This window comes from Monodelphis domestica, chromosome 1 (assembly GCF_027887165.1).
Source record: "Monodelphis domestica isolate mMonDom1 chromosome 1, mMonDom1.pri, whole genome shotgun sequence".
Lineage (NCBI taxonomy): Eukaryota > Metazoa > Chordata > Mammalia > Didelphimorphia > Didelphidae > Monodelphis > Monodelphis domestica.
The window spans coordinates 400,274,905-400,293,321 of NC_077227.1; the positions used below are offsets into that span (position 1 = coordinate 400,274,905).

At 37.5% G+C, this 18,417-nt stretch overlaps 1 protein-coding gene across 11 annotated transcripts in view; it reads left to right on the forward strand.

Moving 5' to 3' along the window:
• CHD6 (chromodomain helicase DNA binding protein 6) overlaps window positions 1-17,735 on the forward strand; it is a 210,443-nt gene extending 192,708 nt beyond the window's left edge. For 7 of the 11 annotated variants that reach the window (XM_007474327.3, XM_007474323.3, XM_007474326.3 and 4 more), the window contains 4 exons: window positions 4,096-4,548; window positions 5,494-5,685; window positions 7,547-7,666; window positions 14,732-17,735. In XM_007474327.3, coding sequence (XP_007474389.2) covers window positions 4,096-4,548; window positions 5,494-5,685; window positions 7,547-7,666; window positions 14,732-15,628 — 1,662 coding nt within the window. In that variant the 3' untranslated portion in view covers window positions 15,629-17,735. The remainder of the gene's footprint in view (window positions 1-4,095; window positions 4,549-5,493; window positions 5,686-7,546; window positions 7,667-14,731) is intronic. The other 4 variants (XM_056811874.1, XM_007474330.3, XM_056811873.1 and 1 more) reach the window with 1 other exon arrangement.
• The last annotated feature ends 682 nt before the right edge of the window (window positions 17,736-18,417 follow it).

Below are 18,417 nucleotides of genomic sequence, written 5' to 3' on the forward strand. Positions count from 1 at the left end.
TGTTTCTCCTGGATATTTTTTGCCATTACTATGGTGGCTTTTCCTTCCCTTTCCAGTCAGAAGTCTGAGTGAGGAGGGCAGGCTCTCTGTGTATGGAGCTAAGGAGCGTGGTTTTTGCCCGAGACCACCTCTGGAGTCTCCGCAGCTTCTACTGTTTGCACTATCTCCTCGCCCAAGATCTGCGCTCTTCCACCTGTTGGGGTTCAAGTCTAGCTGCTCTCAGGGGTAGGTCTTTGGTGGTCTTAGTCAGCTGCCAAGGACCTAGAGGTGCCCCTCACTCGCTCACTGATTCTAGCATGGGTTGGCTGAGTCTAGTGCACTGGCTCCACAGGTGGGGTGGGGGAGGGTAGATCAGCTCGCATTTTGGTAGAAGCTATTTCACCCCCTTATAGTGTGAAAATGCCCAATTCCCACGTATCTTCAGTGCTGCACCCTACTATGGAGTCCCTTCGTTCATATGAATTCAGTTATTTTGGCCTTTTGAGATAGTCTTTATCAGTAGGTGCTGAGGAGAGGTAGATTCCTGCATCTAAAATGCAGCCATGTTTACCTGGAATTCCAACCTTCTCCCTTCTTCTGCCTAAAGATAATAAACAGTCTCAGAACTGAGACTTTGAGAGAGTTAAATGAAAGAAGTTTCTGCTAATGAAGCCATCATAACCCTAACACTAAATCCTAACCCTCTGTACTCTGCCCAGATCAGACAGTATCTGGAATATTGAATATTATTTTCCCAGGCATCATATTTTAAGCAGAACATTGGTCGGTTGAAGAAGATCTTGGTGGGAGGGAAATTGGAAGGGACAATAAACATGACAAATAACCTCGTTAATTTCATACAAGAAGGTTGAAGAAACTTAATATTTAACCTGGGGAAGAAAAGACTTAGGGAAAAACATTATCACCACTCCTAAATATCTGAAAAGCTGTCATGTGAAAGACAATAAAACTGTTCTGGATGGCCCAAGAGAGTAGAACTGGAGCATTGGGTAGAAGCTATAGTGAGGCAGATTTAGGATTGATAAAAAGAACAACTTAAAATATTAAAACTATTCAAAAATATGTAAGGATAATTTTAGCTTTGTGACTTGAAAATCTAAATAATTGGCTTCCAGGGAAAATTCCCAAATAAAAAAATACCCAAGTCAGCTGGTAATTATGGTGATTTTAATTAATAGAGAGAGAAGGAATTAAGGAAAATATATAGAGAAAAAAAGAATTAGACTGCTCTGGCTCAGGCTGAGCCAGGCAGTAGTTAAAGGCCTTGGCCAAAGTGACCTCCCTAAGCCTAAAGGAAAGGGAATCAGTCTTATCACTCACCACGAGACTGTCTTCAGGAAGCTGTCTGAGTGAGATCCTCCAGGCTGAGTTCCAGTCCTGAACTGAACTCTGAATCCAATTGCACTCTAAACTGAATTGCCTAAACTGATTTTTTTAGCCTCCTTTTAAAGAAATTTTCTCTTATGTCGCCTCTCCTAAATTTTCCCATCTACCAATCAGTAGATGCTTTTTCCAGGACTGCCTATTCTTTAGTTCTCACCTTCTTTGATTAGATTTTCTCCAGGACTATCCACTCTTTAGTTCTCACCTTCTCTGGTTAGATTATATCTTCTAAGGTTCTTCACACTTCTTTGTTAAGCTTACCTTTTGTGAGTTACTTGACCTTTTTGTGATTAATTTAACCTTTATAGGTACTTAACATCTTTTTGTATAGATCTAAAAATAGACTTAGCTTAAGTTTTAGCTTCACAATAAGGTATGAGTTAAGTACTTTCATTGTTCAATCAGGAGTTTAAAACTTTATCTTCCCCTAAACTATGTCTAATTAGGGTAGCATAATTTTAAAATTCACAAATAGAATTGGCTGGTTTGAAGAAAAGGTGACCATTTGTCAGATTTATTGTAAAGGAGCTTCTTGTTCAAATAAAGTTTGGACTTAATGGCCTTATGGGGTCTCTCTTGAGATTCTGGGATACTAAAAATGTGGTGTTATCAGATTTATTGATTTGTTAATTAAATACCCACAAAAACTAAATAATGTTAAATGAAAAATGGCAGAACACAAAATAGAATATATAGAATTACCTTGTTCTGACCAGTATCATTTCACAATAGTATTTTTTTTATATCATCTAGCTAGATTTCACTTCAACATCACGAAATCTGGGTATTATTTCCATTGTCTAATCACTTGAAATCAAATTTGAATCACTGGTATCTATAAACTAACACTGAAACCTTGTGGCGTTTCAGTCTTTTATTATTTTTGTTTAATATTTTACCATTATTAAAACTATGTAGCAGGAAATCTAGGAGGCTCAGTGGATTGAAACTCAGGTCCAAAGATGGTAGGTCCTGGGTTCAAATCAGGCCTCAGACACATCCTAGCTGTGTGACCCTGGGCAAGTCACTTAACCCCCACTACCTAACCCTTAACACTTTTCTGCCTTGGAACCAATACACAGTATTGATTACAAGACAGAAGGTAAGGGTTTAAAAAACAAACAAACTATGTAGCCCCTGTAGATATCTTTTTTATATTTATGTAATAAACATTTTGACTGTTTAATACATTTATAATATTATTCTTATTTATAAGTTCCTAACCTTTCTCTGTAACGTTGTTTTACCTAACGGGTTTTCATGGAAACACTGATTTTATAAAAATCTATATGTACATTGACAAAAATCAGAAGAGATTTGGAGTTTGTGTTAGATTAATTATTATTTTTTAAAACCCTTATGCCTTTTTAAAAAGAAGTAACAATGGATGTGTGCCATCTCCTGCCCCTCCCCCCCAAGAGCAGAGGATCACAGTCATCCTGATGATTCACTGCTAGGAGAGCTGTGAAGTTATCCTACCATTCTGGAATACCATTTGAAATTATGCAAGAAAAGTGACAGTGGTTCACACTTCTGTGCATATTTCCTGAAGAAGTCAGGCACAGAAAGATCTATCATGTACCAAAATATTTATAGCTGCATTCTTTCTGGTAGCAAAGAATTAAATAACAAAATGAGGAATGGCTGAAAAAAATGATGTGTTAAATATGATGAGATGTTATTGTTCAGTAAAAATTATGAATGAGGAAGAATATTGGGAAGATTTGTTTGAACTGATACGGAATAAAATAAGCAGAACCAAGAGCACAGTAGACAAGGGGTCTAAATGCAAATACAAAGATCACCAGAAGGAAACTTAACTGTGAGTAATAGGAAAACAAGTAAAGGTCCTAGAAAGAAACAAAATCTACTTCTGCCCTCACATCAAAGAGGTAGGAGAGATTGCCAAAACTTCATACATATTTTCCATCAAATTTTCTGTATTGTTTAATTGTTTTAAATGATTCATTCTATGGGATAGGGGTGGGAGAGAAGGACAAAAGGCATCAAAATTATGTTTTGTTTTTTAGCAAAGAATTCAGTGGTTTGGGGGGAGAGAGAGAGAGAGAGAGAGAGAGAGAGAGAGAGAGAGAGAGAGAGAGAGAGAGAGAGAGAGAGAGAGAGAGAGAGAGAGAGAGAGTGTGTGTGTGTGTGTGTGTGTGTGTGTGTTGATCCAAAGGCATCTACAATGACATAGAATCAGGGCAAGTTATTCAAAGAATAGATCTCCAGCAGTCCTCTCCCCACACAAAAACAGGAGAGGGCTTCCTTTCAAATTTTAAGAGGAACCAAAAGTGCTTTGTCTCAGTGGAAGAGGGGTTAGTTTAATGAAAAGCATTATTTTCTATTTAATCAAATTTGGTATTCTGTTAAGCATTAGAGCTATGAAGACATGAAACCAAACTGAATTTATTTTAGAAGCTACTATTTTTTAAGTGCCTGAGATCTTGGCAGGTCTCAGTGACAATCAATGATGAATATTCTGTCAGTTCTGTTTAACCTGGTTTGGACATGATGCAAGATGATTTAAAAGACCAGGGAAATAATCTCTTCCAGGGTGGGGGTGGGGTGGGGGGAAGCCTCTGGCTGTCTTCTAAGACAAATCTTTTTTCTGTATCCTTATGAGAGCAACCACTTACCTGTATTACATTCCTTGCAATTAAGTTTTCTAAAAATGAAATATTAATGTTACTCCATATTTGATATTAATAGGAAAGTTTCCTGGCTCCAGTTTTTGCCAAGGATGAACGAAAACACAGACGACCCTATGAGTTTGACATGGAGAGAGATTTGAAATCTCGGAACCTAGAACAGTTCTCTGCTTCCCATGGACACTCACCTATAGTGCTCAATGGCTGGCGAGGGGAGTCAGCCATAGACCTCTCTTGTGCACCTGATGGGTCCCCAGCAACTACTTCCCCTTTCCCACTGAGCACCAGCACACCCAAAATTGGGACAGTCAGCACCCTCCAAGGATCCCTTGGCATGGATCTGTCTGGAATTCTGCAAGCTGGGTTAATTCACCCTGTTACAGGTCAGATTGTCAATGGAACCTTAAGAAGAGATGATGCTGCCATGAGAAGACGAAGGGGGAGAAGAAAAAATGTAGAAGGAGGAATGGATCTCATCTTTTTAAAGGAAAGAACACTTCAGACAGGAATTTTGGTAGGTATATAATGCCCTTAGAAGGAATGCCAAATCCCTTAGTGTTTTCTGAGGAGCTTTGAGATTTAAAGATTAAGAATGCAGCATTTAAAGATTTCACTGCAATACTAGCCCTTGAATATTGAGCTATATCATTTAGCCTTTTAGCATTCAAGATTTCCTCTTTATAAAAAGTAATTTTTTTAAGACTCAGAGGCTCTTTTTCCAAAAGTAATTCCTGTATATCATCTGAACAATCTAAACACCATTACATTTCTCTGTGCAGGGATTGCATTTTGTAATTTCTTTGTAACTTCCAAGCAACTAGAGCAAGATGGTACTTACATTGGATGCTTAATGAATAATTGATGTCAATAGTAGGCTTCTTCCTGCCTACTGTGTGTCCTCCTTCCTCCCACCTCTATATCCATAGAACACTTAAGATGATTTGTTGGCTCTCTGTAGTTCTCCAAGAAAATTACTTTAGCAATCAGCATGTCTAATCAATGAGACTTTGCTAGACAGAAGCATATTTTTTAATCTTCCCTCATTTAAAAAAAAGCCATGTGAATTTTAGAACATTGCATTTATTTTAACAGGGCATAGTAGGATTGTTTTTGAAACTGTCTATTTGTAAAGCTAAAGAAAAGATGAAAACAGTTAAAAGAAAATAGGAGACACCTCTTTCCCAGGAATTCTCTTTATTTTATTATTAACATATAATAATTCACTTTTTATAGGCCTCTACATTTTATAAAATGCTATCAGCACAGCAACTTTACCAGAGAAGTAGTGTTTTATAGACATGGAAATGGATATCAGATCATGGAAAGTCCCATAGCTATTAAAGATCAAGTCCTATATCTGAACCCAAGTCTTCTTACTTTAAGTCCAGTAACCATCCCAATATATTCACATCCGTGTATATTCCCAAATAATTTTTTATTTTCCCTCTCTTCTCATTAGGAGGTCCAAGAAGATCAAGAACAGCCCTCACCAAGCAGCACCCACCCTGATGGGCCCATCTCGGCAACCTCATCTCCTCATACAGTCACAACAACCAGTGTCCAGGCTGAGAAGACTATTCCCAACAAGAGTTTGTTGGACTGGTTAAGGCAACAATCTGATTATACGTTAGAAGTTCCTACCTTTGGGACAGTAAGTGAAAATATGATATATGTCTTCTTTCTACATGACTCCATGTGCCTTGATTGAATTTAAGATCAAGAGCTTATTACAGAGAGTATAGTTCGAATATGATTCAGTGACGTATATGAAGACTTGAGTCCATTACTCTAAAATAAAGTCCTTTTATTTGTGGTTCCAAGACCTTTGATAATACCAAGTAACCCTCTTATTGTGTGAATTTTAAAACTACTCCACTCAACTCAGGCCATACTTTAGAAGATCTGATTTAGCTATTTCCTGATTAGTAACAATGGAGATACTTGGTTTAACAGAATCAAGTCTTGGGAACTATACATTTCTCCACCCTACTTAGCTTAACAAGGTCAGGATGTCTGCACCATACTCAAAGATTTAATTATCTGAGGAAATGGCCTTCAACAAACATGTGCAGGAAAAGCAGACAGACCCCTGGGCTGTCCTAAGTCAAGCTAAGCTATCATTGGTACAGATGAGACTCAGGAAAGTGATGTAAAACCGTCTATAAGGCACGTCACTTGCTCTCTCTCCCTCTTTCCCTGGAGAGGTGACTCTGGCTGGGAGCATGCTAAACATTCCGACATCTTGGTGTGGTGGCAGCTATTGTCTGGGTTTGGCAGTAAGTTTGCCCTTGAACTGATTCAGGTTCAGGTATCTTGGCTGAGCCCTTTGGAGTTCAGGCTGATTCTTTCCTCCTTGCCCTTTAAAGCCTTATCTTCCTAGAGCCTCTGGTCTTCCTCCTGACACTAGCCAAGCTGGAGAAATCCTATACCCTTTTCCTTCTTCCTTCTTCTTACTTTCCACTATATAAATTAAATCACCATAAATTTCCATCTTACTTGGTTATATTTCTTTTATATTTGGGATATCCATGGTGACCAAATAATTAACATAGTTTAGGTCACAATGCTAAATTATCCTTTACAATTTTAACATCTATAAAGAAGTGATGTGGCTGAACTGTTCTCACTAACACTTCTTTGAAACCTCAAATACTTAGCACTTGACTCACATTGTGATGATTAAGCGATGTAGTTTTACAAGAAATCAAATTATAAAAAAGAAGTCTAGTTATGTTTTTATGATTTATATGTCGTATGTGTTTGGGCTTTTTTTTTTTAACACTTCTGTCCTTAAAGCTGTCTTTTTGGGACTTTCTTCTATTTTACCTATATCTTGATAGTATCATTCCTTGGACAGTGGTTTTAAAGAATATATTTGTCATCAAATTTCTCCTTTCTTAATTTCTCTTCTCCACATTAACATCAGTCCCTTGTGCTTAGATCCACTACAGTAATAAGCCATGTAAAGATGGAGTTCATAAAAATTTTTTAAAGGAGGGGAGAAGGTTCAGAGAAGGAAAGCCACTGTGCCTCCAACTTTCACCCCATCCCTTTACTCCCAAGGTTAAAAAAAGGACAAACGCACATAGATGCATATATATGTAAGTAAGAATAATAGGAGAACAAGGCAATTGTGCAGAGGGAAAAAAAAGTTAGTGGATGCCTGGTACCACAAAGACTCTTCTGAGATAAGCTCTCTCTCTAGCTATCTTAGAGCCTGGAATGAACAGAAAACAACCTAAGTTCTTTCTACTGCACAGTCAAACACAATCTTACAACTTCTAAACATTGATATTTTGATCTACTTTTCCCAAATTAAAGGACAGAAAGGAATGCGAAAGCAAAGAGAAGGACCCGACCTGGGCTGTTTGTTTCATTCCCTTTCATTTGGTGTGGAGCTATTAGAAAGAAGTGTCATGAAAGTGACAGCTATATAAGATAAGCAGTCAGCTCCTCAGAAAGCAGCAGGAGAGTAGCTTAACATTTTAATATTTGCTCTCTTTGCTTCATAGAATTTTTCAGACAAACCGAAGCAGAGAAGACAGCGTTGTAAAGAACCAGGAAAATTGGACATGGGCTCCCTAAGTGGAGAAGAAAGAGTCCCTGCTGTCCCTAAGGAAACAGGACGGCAGGTAAGGGAGAAGACATATGAGATGCAGAGAATATTGTGTTGAGTTGTTTAGAGAAGCCTCATTGTTGATCAAAGCCTAACCTGAAAGTCTGTTAAGTGATTTACCAAATGGTATCTACAGAAAAGTTGAGAGTAGAGGTAACATAATTTGGTAAAGGCATAGAGCTAAAAACATTAAATATTGCTGATTTTCTCCACTCTTAAGCTTCTCAAATTCAATATATCCAAAGCTGGACTCATTTTTTTCCCCTCAGGCCCATCCTTCTGCCCCTTTCTGTTGGAAGGGGCAGTCCCTCCCATCATCCTGGTTTAAAACTTCAATATTATTCTTATCTCCTCATTTTTCCTCACCCCACATATCTAAACAGTTGCCAAATTTTGCATTTCCTACCTCCATTACAGCTCTTGAATCTATACCTTACCTCTGCTCACACTACCACCAATTTTGGTTTAAACCCTCTCACCTGGACTGTTGCAATAGCCTTCTAATTGGCCTCCCAGCCTCAAGTCTCTCCTCTGTCCAATCTGTCCTCCCTACAGCTGTCAAAGTGATTTTCCTAAAAGATTGGACTAACCATTGTCTCCTCATTGCTTTTAAAACCACTAGAAACATCTTATTTTAGCTTGGAAAGCCCTTCACAACTCGTCCCCAACCTTGTGTGTTGTGTATGTGTGCATATATGTAGATATGTGTAGATGTTTGTGTATATGTGTATGCATGTGTATATTAAAACCTATGTTTATATGTATTGTGTTGATATGTCTATTTTGTGGCATATGTAATACATAATGGAAGTCAAGAGAGATCAGGAATAGAAAACTTGATTTCAGAATCCTCTGTATAGATATGGTCACTGAATCCATGGAAGCTAATGAGCTCACCACTGTATAGAGGACAGAGTCTTAGGTATGACCTGGATGAGGATCTAGCAAAAGAGACCAAGAAGGAGTAGTCAGATCAGACAGGTAGGAGTAGCAGAAGAGCAGTGTCACAAAAACCTATCCCTCTGTCTATCTATCTGTCTATCAAAGAATACATGTATGCATAGTTGCATATGCATACTATGCATAATATATAGTTCTAGGCCAAAAAATAAAAAATAAAACTCTTGAGTTAAGGCAAAAACATTTCAACTTGAAAAATGATTAAGACTAGATTTCATACTCTCTTTAGATATATACCGATTATACATAAATATACCTGTAACCACTTAACAGTGTCATGCATGGATAAGACCACCTAGACCTTTGTGAAAACTACCCTGTGTCCTTCACACAGGCTCCATCACCTTGTTGAAGGCAGGTTCTCTAAAAAAAACATGTAATTGGCTCAATTACTTTATTAAGGAGTGGTTTTTCTTTCCTTAGAATATTAGATCCAATATATCAAATCCAGTGATTAAGTGGTAAAATAATCATTTTTGTATAATTTCTGCCCATTCTTAGTCCCTCTAATTCTTCTCTGTTGGCATCAGCTTTAAAAACAAAAAATAGAACCTACCAAGGTCATCTCATTTTTCTTTTGCAATTTCAAAAGTTGATAATTGCATATTCTTTAAGCACATAAGACAATTAAAAAAATGATATTTTACAAAATTTCTATAAATGTTTAAGTTGGTACAAAATTCTCTCTCATCCCCACATCCTCTACCAAAACCACTTCAGTAAGGAAAGAGGAGATTCATCCATCTCAGAGATATCACCTATTTTTTAAAAAATGTGATGTATATGTGTTTTGTCCCCTTTTCGCTTTATTTTTTAAAATCCTAGTTTCTTTTTTTAGGTCTGGAAGCACATAATTATATCTGCAACTCAACACCATTAAGTTAACATCTCCCATTTTATACCTCCCATTATTTCTTTAACATCCTAGGTTAAGTAGACCTAAAATTCCTGGATGGTGGAAACCCTGCAAAGGAGGAATTATCCAGTGGTGGTTTTTGTTGTTAAGGCCACCAGTAATGATGATGGTAGCTCATATTTCTTTCCTCACAACTCTAAAGTAAATAGCAAGAGGACTATTGTTCCTGTTTTACAGCAAGGAAACTGGTTTGGAGCTGAAAGAACTGAAGTGCATGTACAACCAGGCAGTAAATTTCAGGGCTTGGATCAGAGGATTAAACCATCTGGACTCACTATGCTCACGTACTTCTAGTTCTTTCTACAAAGTTCAAGAGAAAAGAATGCTGTGTTTATGGCATTGAATCATTCAATAATGTTTATTGAATTGAAGACCTATTTCTGGGTTTTGCCACTTAACACTTGTATGACCTCGTACAGGTGTAAGAGATTAAAGAATTCTGCCTTCCCATTACCTTATTTCTCGGTGTGTTTGCCCAGCACCTCCAATTACCATAAAAACCCCAGTAAAGAAACCACCTAATACACTGGTCACTACCTCATTGGCAAAATGGACATAATAGAGCATCCCAAAATGTTTGGGTGCAATTTTAAGTTGTAATGATATTGTCTATTTCATATGGATGTTACTTAGGGAAAATGCTTTTAGAATCATAAGGCATTATAGAGATGAAGTTACACTATGTGATATATTCCTTCAGTCTGTTTTCTGTGATCTAAGTATTGATTTTAGGAACATTTGAGAAAATTGTGCATTTTTGTTGCTGCTTTTTTCCACTTTACTCCTCCATGGTATACTAGAAGTTAAGGTTTATCAGCTCCAAGGAATTCTTTCCTTACATTTTTAAAGCCTTCCTTATTAACCAACTTCTTGTCCTAAAAGCAGAAGTATCAAACACACAACCTGCAGACCACAAGAGTGTACTGCCTGAACCATATTAAAATGTGACTGGGAAATGTTTAACAAAATAAACAAAAATACAATAAAACATAGATAAAAATTATATTTTAAATTAAACCAATATGCTACCTACTGGAATCATTAAGTTAACAGTGGCAAACATCTTCAAGATTATGTGCCCAAAGTACAACTTCAAGCTTCCTGTGAGCCCCCCACGTTATCCCAACAGCAGAGGGAGAAAGTGCTCACACTGGGTGGCTGGACAGAGGGACAAGACATGCAAAAAATGTCCTCAGGCACTGTGGAGAGGAGGAATAGAGCAGCCCCCCTCCGTGGCATGGCCTTAGGTACAGTTTGGTGGTCTCTGTTTTGAGTTTGACACCTGTGCTCTAAACGCTACTTTCTGGAACCATCCTGCCATGATCAGAAAAATGAAAGCATCTGTTAGCATTACTTACAGAGCCATAGCTTCATTCCCTGTATATGGAATTCTAAGTGTCAGGACTTTCAAGAGCTGTTTTACTCTGTTCTACTGCCTTTAACTATGGAAATATTTCCATATGACCATAGAAGGTTAAAAGAGGCATTAAAGAAGCACTAATTCACCCTTTATTTATAAATAAGAACACTTAGCCCAGAAAAAGCAAATGATTGCCAATATCACACATCAGTCAATAGATAGTCAAAACTAGGACCCACGTCTCCAGATCCTCAATGTTTTTCTCTGCCATGCTCTGTGGCCTCTCCTGATTAAAATATATAATGTGAATGCCCATAGGGCTGTTTCCTTTGGTCTAAATTCATTTCTGTATTTTGCCCTTAACTTCAGATTGGGTAGTATCTATTCATTTCAGTGATTGCACACATTAGTATAAGAGCCAAGGGGTCTAATATAGTAAGCCATATTTCTCTGGAAGGTATAGACCTTAAGAAAAGGCCAGCCTCCCTAGGATTGCATACATTAAATATTTCATAATTATTTATTAAAATGTTAACTCATTTCTAGTGAGCATTTGAGAATAATAATAGCTAATATTTATATGGCACTTCGCTGTGCTTAAGCACCTTATGTAATTATTATGTCATTTGAGCCTCACAATAATTGCACATCAGTGCTGTTTTTATCTCCATTTTACAGATAAAGAAACTGAGGTTAAATGACTTGCCCCCAGGGCCCCACAGCTTGTAAGTGTCTAAAGCTGAATTTGAACCCAGGTCTTTCTGATTCCAGATTTGGCACTCTATCTTCTACCTTACTTCCCTTTTATAATGTTTTAACATGTAAATGTGAAGTTAGTATTCCTCAAGACTCCCATATATGTATTATAACGACAAGCTCTTTTTCTCAAAAGTGCACTTAAAATCATATAGAAAACTATTCCTAGCCCCAGGCATTGTCACTGTATCTTATTCTTCCCCCTTTTCCCTCCTCTGTCATTCCCAGTGCATAAGTGCCAAGGCTTCCAGGGAGTGAATGTGATGCTGTGTGTGGCCAGCTGCAACACTCAGTGCTGGAAGCAAAGGCCCTCAGGAAGGGATAACAGCCGAGGGTCACTGGGTGATTCTCCCCATCCATAAAGGAGGTGGTTAAAATACTTGCCAACAGCCACAGACTGAACACTTTCCCTTTCCCTCCCCAGAGAGGGTCCTCTGCTATTGCTGGGTCTTAGGAGGGGAGAATAAAAACGAACTTGTACTAACCCAGCTATTTGACACCACTCAAGAGTGCCCAGAATTCTCTATTTTCTCTATGATTTTAGAAGTCTAAATAAATATGTTAACCTCTGACATTGTTAGGAGAATATTAATAGGAAACAAACTGTAGAATGAAGCATGATTGAATACTGTTCTGAAGGCCACTGGTCATTTTCTTCCAAATAGAAAGTTGTGTAAGATCACAATTAGCCATTCTAAGATTTAATGAGTAAGAGATGGAACTCTGCCTTTTAATGGAGGAAGCAGCTAGTAGGTGAATGAAAACTCAGCCTCAACTACTTTTATGAACACTAAATTTGCTTTTGTTAAAAGAAACACCTAACAGGTGGACCCACCATGAAGAAGTGCTAGAAATGTTCTGGAGTTGAACAGCAATTACATTTGACTAACAGTAGCCAGATCAGGGTGCTTCTCTTAACAGTTTATTCATTACAGCTCCTAGGAACCAGAGAGTGTACCTATAAACAAAGAGGTACTTACAGATGATCTGTACTAATTAAGGAATTTTTCACATTTAGAGTTTCCCAACTCTGAAGAAATCACAGTTCTCCATTGCCCATAAAATAAAATCATCTTTGATGAAAAATAAAAAACAAACAAAAAAAAACAAAGAGGTGCATTATTTCAGTTATTTCTAGCAATAGGCATTATGTCTGATGCATTTACAAATATCAATTTGAAACTATGTTTTGCAGCATCTCCAAACAGGATCCTGTAACTGATCATCCACATTTCTATTATGTTTTGCATTCTATAAAACAGTTTAAACTACCATGTGAGGCAGTTATTGCCAAGAACATCCTCTCTTTTGCATATCCTGATATTTTTCCAGGGATCTATTCCTATTTCCCTCCTCCTGACATCTTTGCTTATAGACCTCATAAAGTACCTCTAGATATCAGACAGGATGGACCAGGTAGCCTCCCTCCTTCCATCTCTCTGCTTCTTTGGGAAATAAGGGGTATTCACACAGGATAGAACTTTGGAAGAAGGTTTTCATTCCAGTAATAGAGAACCCTCATACACACAACTGAAGCAACTAGGTGGCTCAGTGAATAGAGTCCTAGGCCTAGAATCAGGAGGTCTTGGGTTCAGATGTGACACTTAAACCCAATACCTAGCCCCTAGTGCCCTTCTACCTTGGAACCAATACTTAGTATAAATTCTGAGGCAGAAGGTAATGGTTTTAAAAAAAAGAAAAGAAACAACTAAACCACAAAACTTATTCTAGAATCACCTTGTAGTCTCTTGCCAAGACTGTATGTGAAGCCCGTTTTACAAAATGTGCCAGAGCTCACACTCCACTGCCATAACCTTAAAGAAACTTGAGGTGACTTAGTGCCATGATGAAGAGCATTTCAGTAGTCTTCAAGAAAAATATGTTGTGGCCTGTAAGTTGTCTTAATTAACTGTGCATGTCAGTTACAAGGGTTTGGTTTAGGTATACACCGTACTCTTGAGTTTCAGTGGGAAGGGGTTAAGAGAGGAATCAATGCTTGTTAAGTGAAAAATTTTTTTTAAAATTAAATGATGGGTTAAAATAATTTTGAAACTTACAGTAGGAACTTTCAGTGTCTAACCTATAAGTCAGAGAACTACAGAGTGTAAGTGTTGGAAAGAATGTTGAAAATCATTTAGTCCAACCTTCTCATTTTACAGAGGAGGAAACAAGTGACTTACCTAAGAGTACAGAGTAAGTTTGTGGGAAATACAGAAAGGGAACCCAGGTGTCTCTTGCTATATTGTTTGATAGGATTAAAAAAAATTTCCATGAGATATTATTATTCTTTACTGGGTGTGACTTTGTAAGGCTTAGTCATCCAAAAATATAGTAATGGTAACATATTAAAACTTCTTGCATCAGGTGACCCATGTACTTAATGAAGTTTTATAGCTGATAGGTGTGAGTCCTTAGTGTCAGGATTACTATCCTTTAATACATAATTTATCAGATATAAGTGCTTCACCCAAATGCTTTTTTTCATATCAAGAAAATCGAGTAGCAGATGTTTATGGGGAGGAAAAATAGATCTGTAAGACAAGCTCAAACATCAGCTCCTTAAATGGTATTTCTTTATCCAGCAACTTGGCAAAATGAGGACACTGACTCTAGATAGAATTTAGATAAACTAAGACTATATCTTATGAAATGAGAGAAGCCATTTCAGATTGTTAGCATCTGCTAGGGAAGTCTTAGTATTGCTCCTACAAAAATCTTTCACTCCTAATAACTTTCATGGGTTTTCTAAAAGGTAAAGAGTGCTTCAGTTGAATGAGTTTCTTTGAATCTTAAATAGTCTGCCTAATGGTCCAGAGTATTGTAGTAGAATTGTGGTTTTGATTCTGGATAAGATTATAACAAATTCTCTCAGCATCTATCTAATGCCCAGCTAGAAAATGGCCTCCAAAATGATTGGGTCTAATTCCTGCCAGCCCTCGATAGGTTAGTTGCCTTCTTCTGAAAAATCCGTTTTATTAAGTACATTATCCAAGGAAGGAAAAGACCATATGAGAACATTATAGTCACCCTAGATGATTTCCTAAAGGGAAATAACTGAGGGATTTTGTGTTTCTTGTTCCAATTTTTAGGGGTTTCTACCAGAAAACAAATTCAGTCAAATCCTAACTGAGCCAGTTCTCCGAGATGCTGGTCCTCGAAGGAGAGGAAGGCGCCCACGAAGTGAACTCATCAAGACTCCTGGCATTGTAGCAGACTCTCCCTCAGGAATGGGGCCACTATTCATGAATGGACTCATTGCTGGAATGGATCTAGTCGGACTTCAGAATATGAGGAATATGCAGGGCATCCCTCTTACAGGGCTGGTTGGGTTTCCTGCTGGCTTTGCAGCAGTGCCTGCTGGGGAGGATGTCAAAAGCACCCTCAGTATGTTGCCTATGATGCTACCAGGCATGGCAGCTGTACCCCAGATGTTTGGTGTTGGAGGACTTCTGAATACACCCATGACAACTACCTGTACTTCAACAGTTCCAACGTCTTTAACAAGCACAACTAAAAGTGGTACGTCAAACACAGAAAAGGCTACTGATGACAAACAGAATAGCCATGATGTGAAAAAAGATACTTTAGCTGAAGACAAGCCTGTTCCTAGTTCCTTTTCAGATCAGTCTGAACCTGCAATAACTACCAGTAGTCCTGTAGCTTTTAACCCTTTTCTCCTACCAGGAATGTCTCCTGGACTGATCTACCCATCAATGTTTCTCTCTCCCAGCATTGGCATGACATTGCCAGGCATGCAGCAGACCAGACATTCTGAAAACACAAGCCTAGAAAGCCAGAAGAGGAAGAGAAAGAAAGCGAAAGGGGATACCCTGAATCCCGACCCAGAAACTGTCTCCGTATCAGAAAAAGAATCTGGAAATGGTCAGAACTGTTCAGAGCACACCCCACTTTTGCCCACAGATAAAGAACATGGTGTACAAGCTGAGCAAAGTGATTTAAAAGGAACTCTTAGTGACACCAATTAGAACTTTATTTCATTAAGAAAATTATTGTGGCTTGTAAGTTTCTTATCCCATAAAGATTTGTTATTGCCCTCACTTCACCTTCATAAAAACCTGTGTTTCCATGAGTGATATTACCTACCTAATTCCCTGTCCAGGAACTATGGTAACAGATATTAATAGTTTCAGGGTCTCGCCACTTTATTAGATAAAAGTGTTGTCTAGCTAGTCTGGGAGGCACAGAATCCTCATTCTGTTATCCAGTTGTTCATTCCAGCAAACAATAGTAAATTCAGTACTTGGTGACATGCTCTACCCCAGTCCCTTCCAAATGTTTTACTTATTTGGTAGGGAGAAAAAGGCAAAAGAAAGCATGTGTCTAAATGATCCACAATTCAAATGCAGAAGAACAGAGACAAGGGTAATAATACCTTTTACTGTGAGTTTTACTAAATGGAAAACAAACAAACCGGTATTGGGGGACCAGAAGCACATCTATAATACGTGCTATTGTGTATTTTTGATTTACAATGTTTCCCTATGTTATCATGATTACTAGATGAGTAGAATAGACAGAGGTATATAACTAATGATTGAAAACATATATTCATTTCTTTTTTTAAAAAACAAACATAACTGGTAGTGATATAATTTCCCCCTTTCCTGGCTTTTCAGATACCTGAAGCAAGTGGAGATGTTGTTTTATACTTTATTAAATGACAATTTTGATTTATTTTCAGTACCCCTTTTCCCCAAAGTTTAAAAAAATGTTTTCAGTTTGAGGGAAGCTTTATACATGGTAGGATATGTGCAGAGGGGCAGTGGGGAGGAACAGTCAACACTACTTAAAGCCTGTTGCTTTACAGTTATACTGGCATTTTATTTCTTATCTATGGCATTAATACTCTACAGAGGGTTGGATTTTGGGGGTTTTTCCTGGCCACGAATTCCTGGCTCTCTGCATCCAAGGCATGTGGAAGCACGATAGGTTTTATTTTGCATTGTTCCTTACCCTGAAGGGCATCTCTGCTGAAACCTACAAGAACTAGTCCGATCGAACGGCAGCTTTTACATTTTGGAAGGTCTGAAGTTTTTCAAAATTTGAGTGTATCCCCTCTGTCACCAGCAGCACCACCAAGACCCTGCCTTTTATAATGTTAAACTGTGAAAGGTTTTTTTTTCTCCCCACTTCTTTACATCCTCTCTGTTGTTTTTGTATTGAACAGTTGGATCCAAACACCAAATTATTGAGACAGTTGAGAATATGTTACAAATTAATATTATTTTTGATTCTTCCTTAGACTCTCAATCTTCAAAAGCTTAGCCTAAGCAGAAACCTGCTTAGGCAGTTTTCACCATCCTTCTTCACCTGCCCATTACCATTTTTCAGTCCCCTTAGTCTTAGCTTTTAGGTAGAACTCATGACCTGAGACTTGAAATAAACTCACAGTGGTGGAGTGCACTGGGGGCAGTGGACAGTGCAGCAGGACAGTTGGAAATGTTGGAAGTATTGCTAGTGTCCATTTTGTTGTCACAATTTACTGTATTTTTTACATTTTTCTGTTACAGTTTTTCTAATTTATCAGAAGGTCCAAACGTTTGACATAACTTTCAATTTGCATTATTTATTTATGATGCTTGTCATTGTCTTTTATACATTTGGGATTATAAATTATGTACGTGTTAAAATTAGCATCTCAAAGAAGTCTGTTAAACCATTACTGAAAATCAACCAAGTGTTTTTTCAGAAACTAGATTCCCAGATTCATGGATCAGAGGAGTAAACCAGAAAAATTATGTAACTGATCATATAGAAAAGAAGCCAATAATTAAACATGTATTTAATAACACCCTTGTAGCAATAGCTGCTGTATAATGCTCTCTATCCACAGATTTCTTAGAAATGCTGCTCTCTCTATTTAACTAACATTTTGTTCAGTTTTGCCTCCAGTGGAAGCAGAAAGGGTTTTTTCAGCTGTTAAATCCAAAATCAATATAATTTATTTATGTAAAAAAAAAACATTCAATTGATATATTTTTGAACCTTTAAGTACTAATTTTCTTTTTATCGAGTAGAAGAAAAAAATGTATTTGCCCTAAATCCTTAAAATACAAATGCTATAAAACTTCATATATTTTGAAAGCCTTACTGAAAATGAATATTATAGACATCTATGCAGAGTTGGGGGGGAGGGGGTAGTTTCTATGGAAAAGTTGCTTTTCCCAGGTTGCACCATCAGTAGGAAACAGGGTTCAATATAGATTTTATTTAAATAGCCAACAGCATGCTAAGTTTCTTGTTTTTTTCCCTATCAAACATGTATGCTAATTCTCTGGGTATTTGGGCTTATATTTGACTGCTCTTGTGACCCTGTTTGCAAAATGAAAATGATACACTATGGATTATTTGCTCTGTAAGGCTTTAGTGACTTCTTATAACTATTTTGATACCCATTTCCAAAAGCAAAAGCCAAATTTAAACTTACCTTCCACACCTTGGATTTTTCATTTAAATCCATGTCACTCATAAACATACTTTCTCTTGATCATTCTTCACTCATAACGTACTACATAATAAATTGTCTGTGGTCTTGACCCTGGATAAAAAAAAAGTTGAAAATTCAGGTTTTTATTTTAAGTGTTTAGTGACACTTTGTTGTCTCCTTCAGATTTGACACACTTTCTGTTATACTAGATGGGCTCAGGAATCCATTTGGTGGATTTATTTGGCGTCTAGTGCCATATACCCTGTGGGTATTCATGTATTCATTGGTGATGAAACAGAGATGCTTTTTTTTTTTTAACTTAGCAGC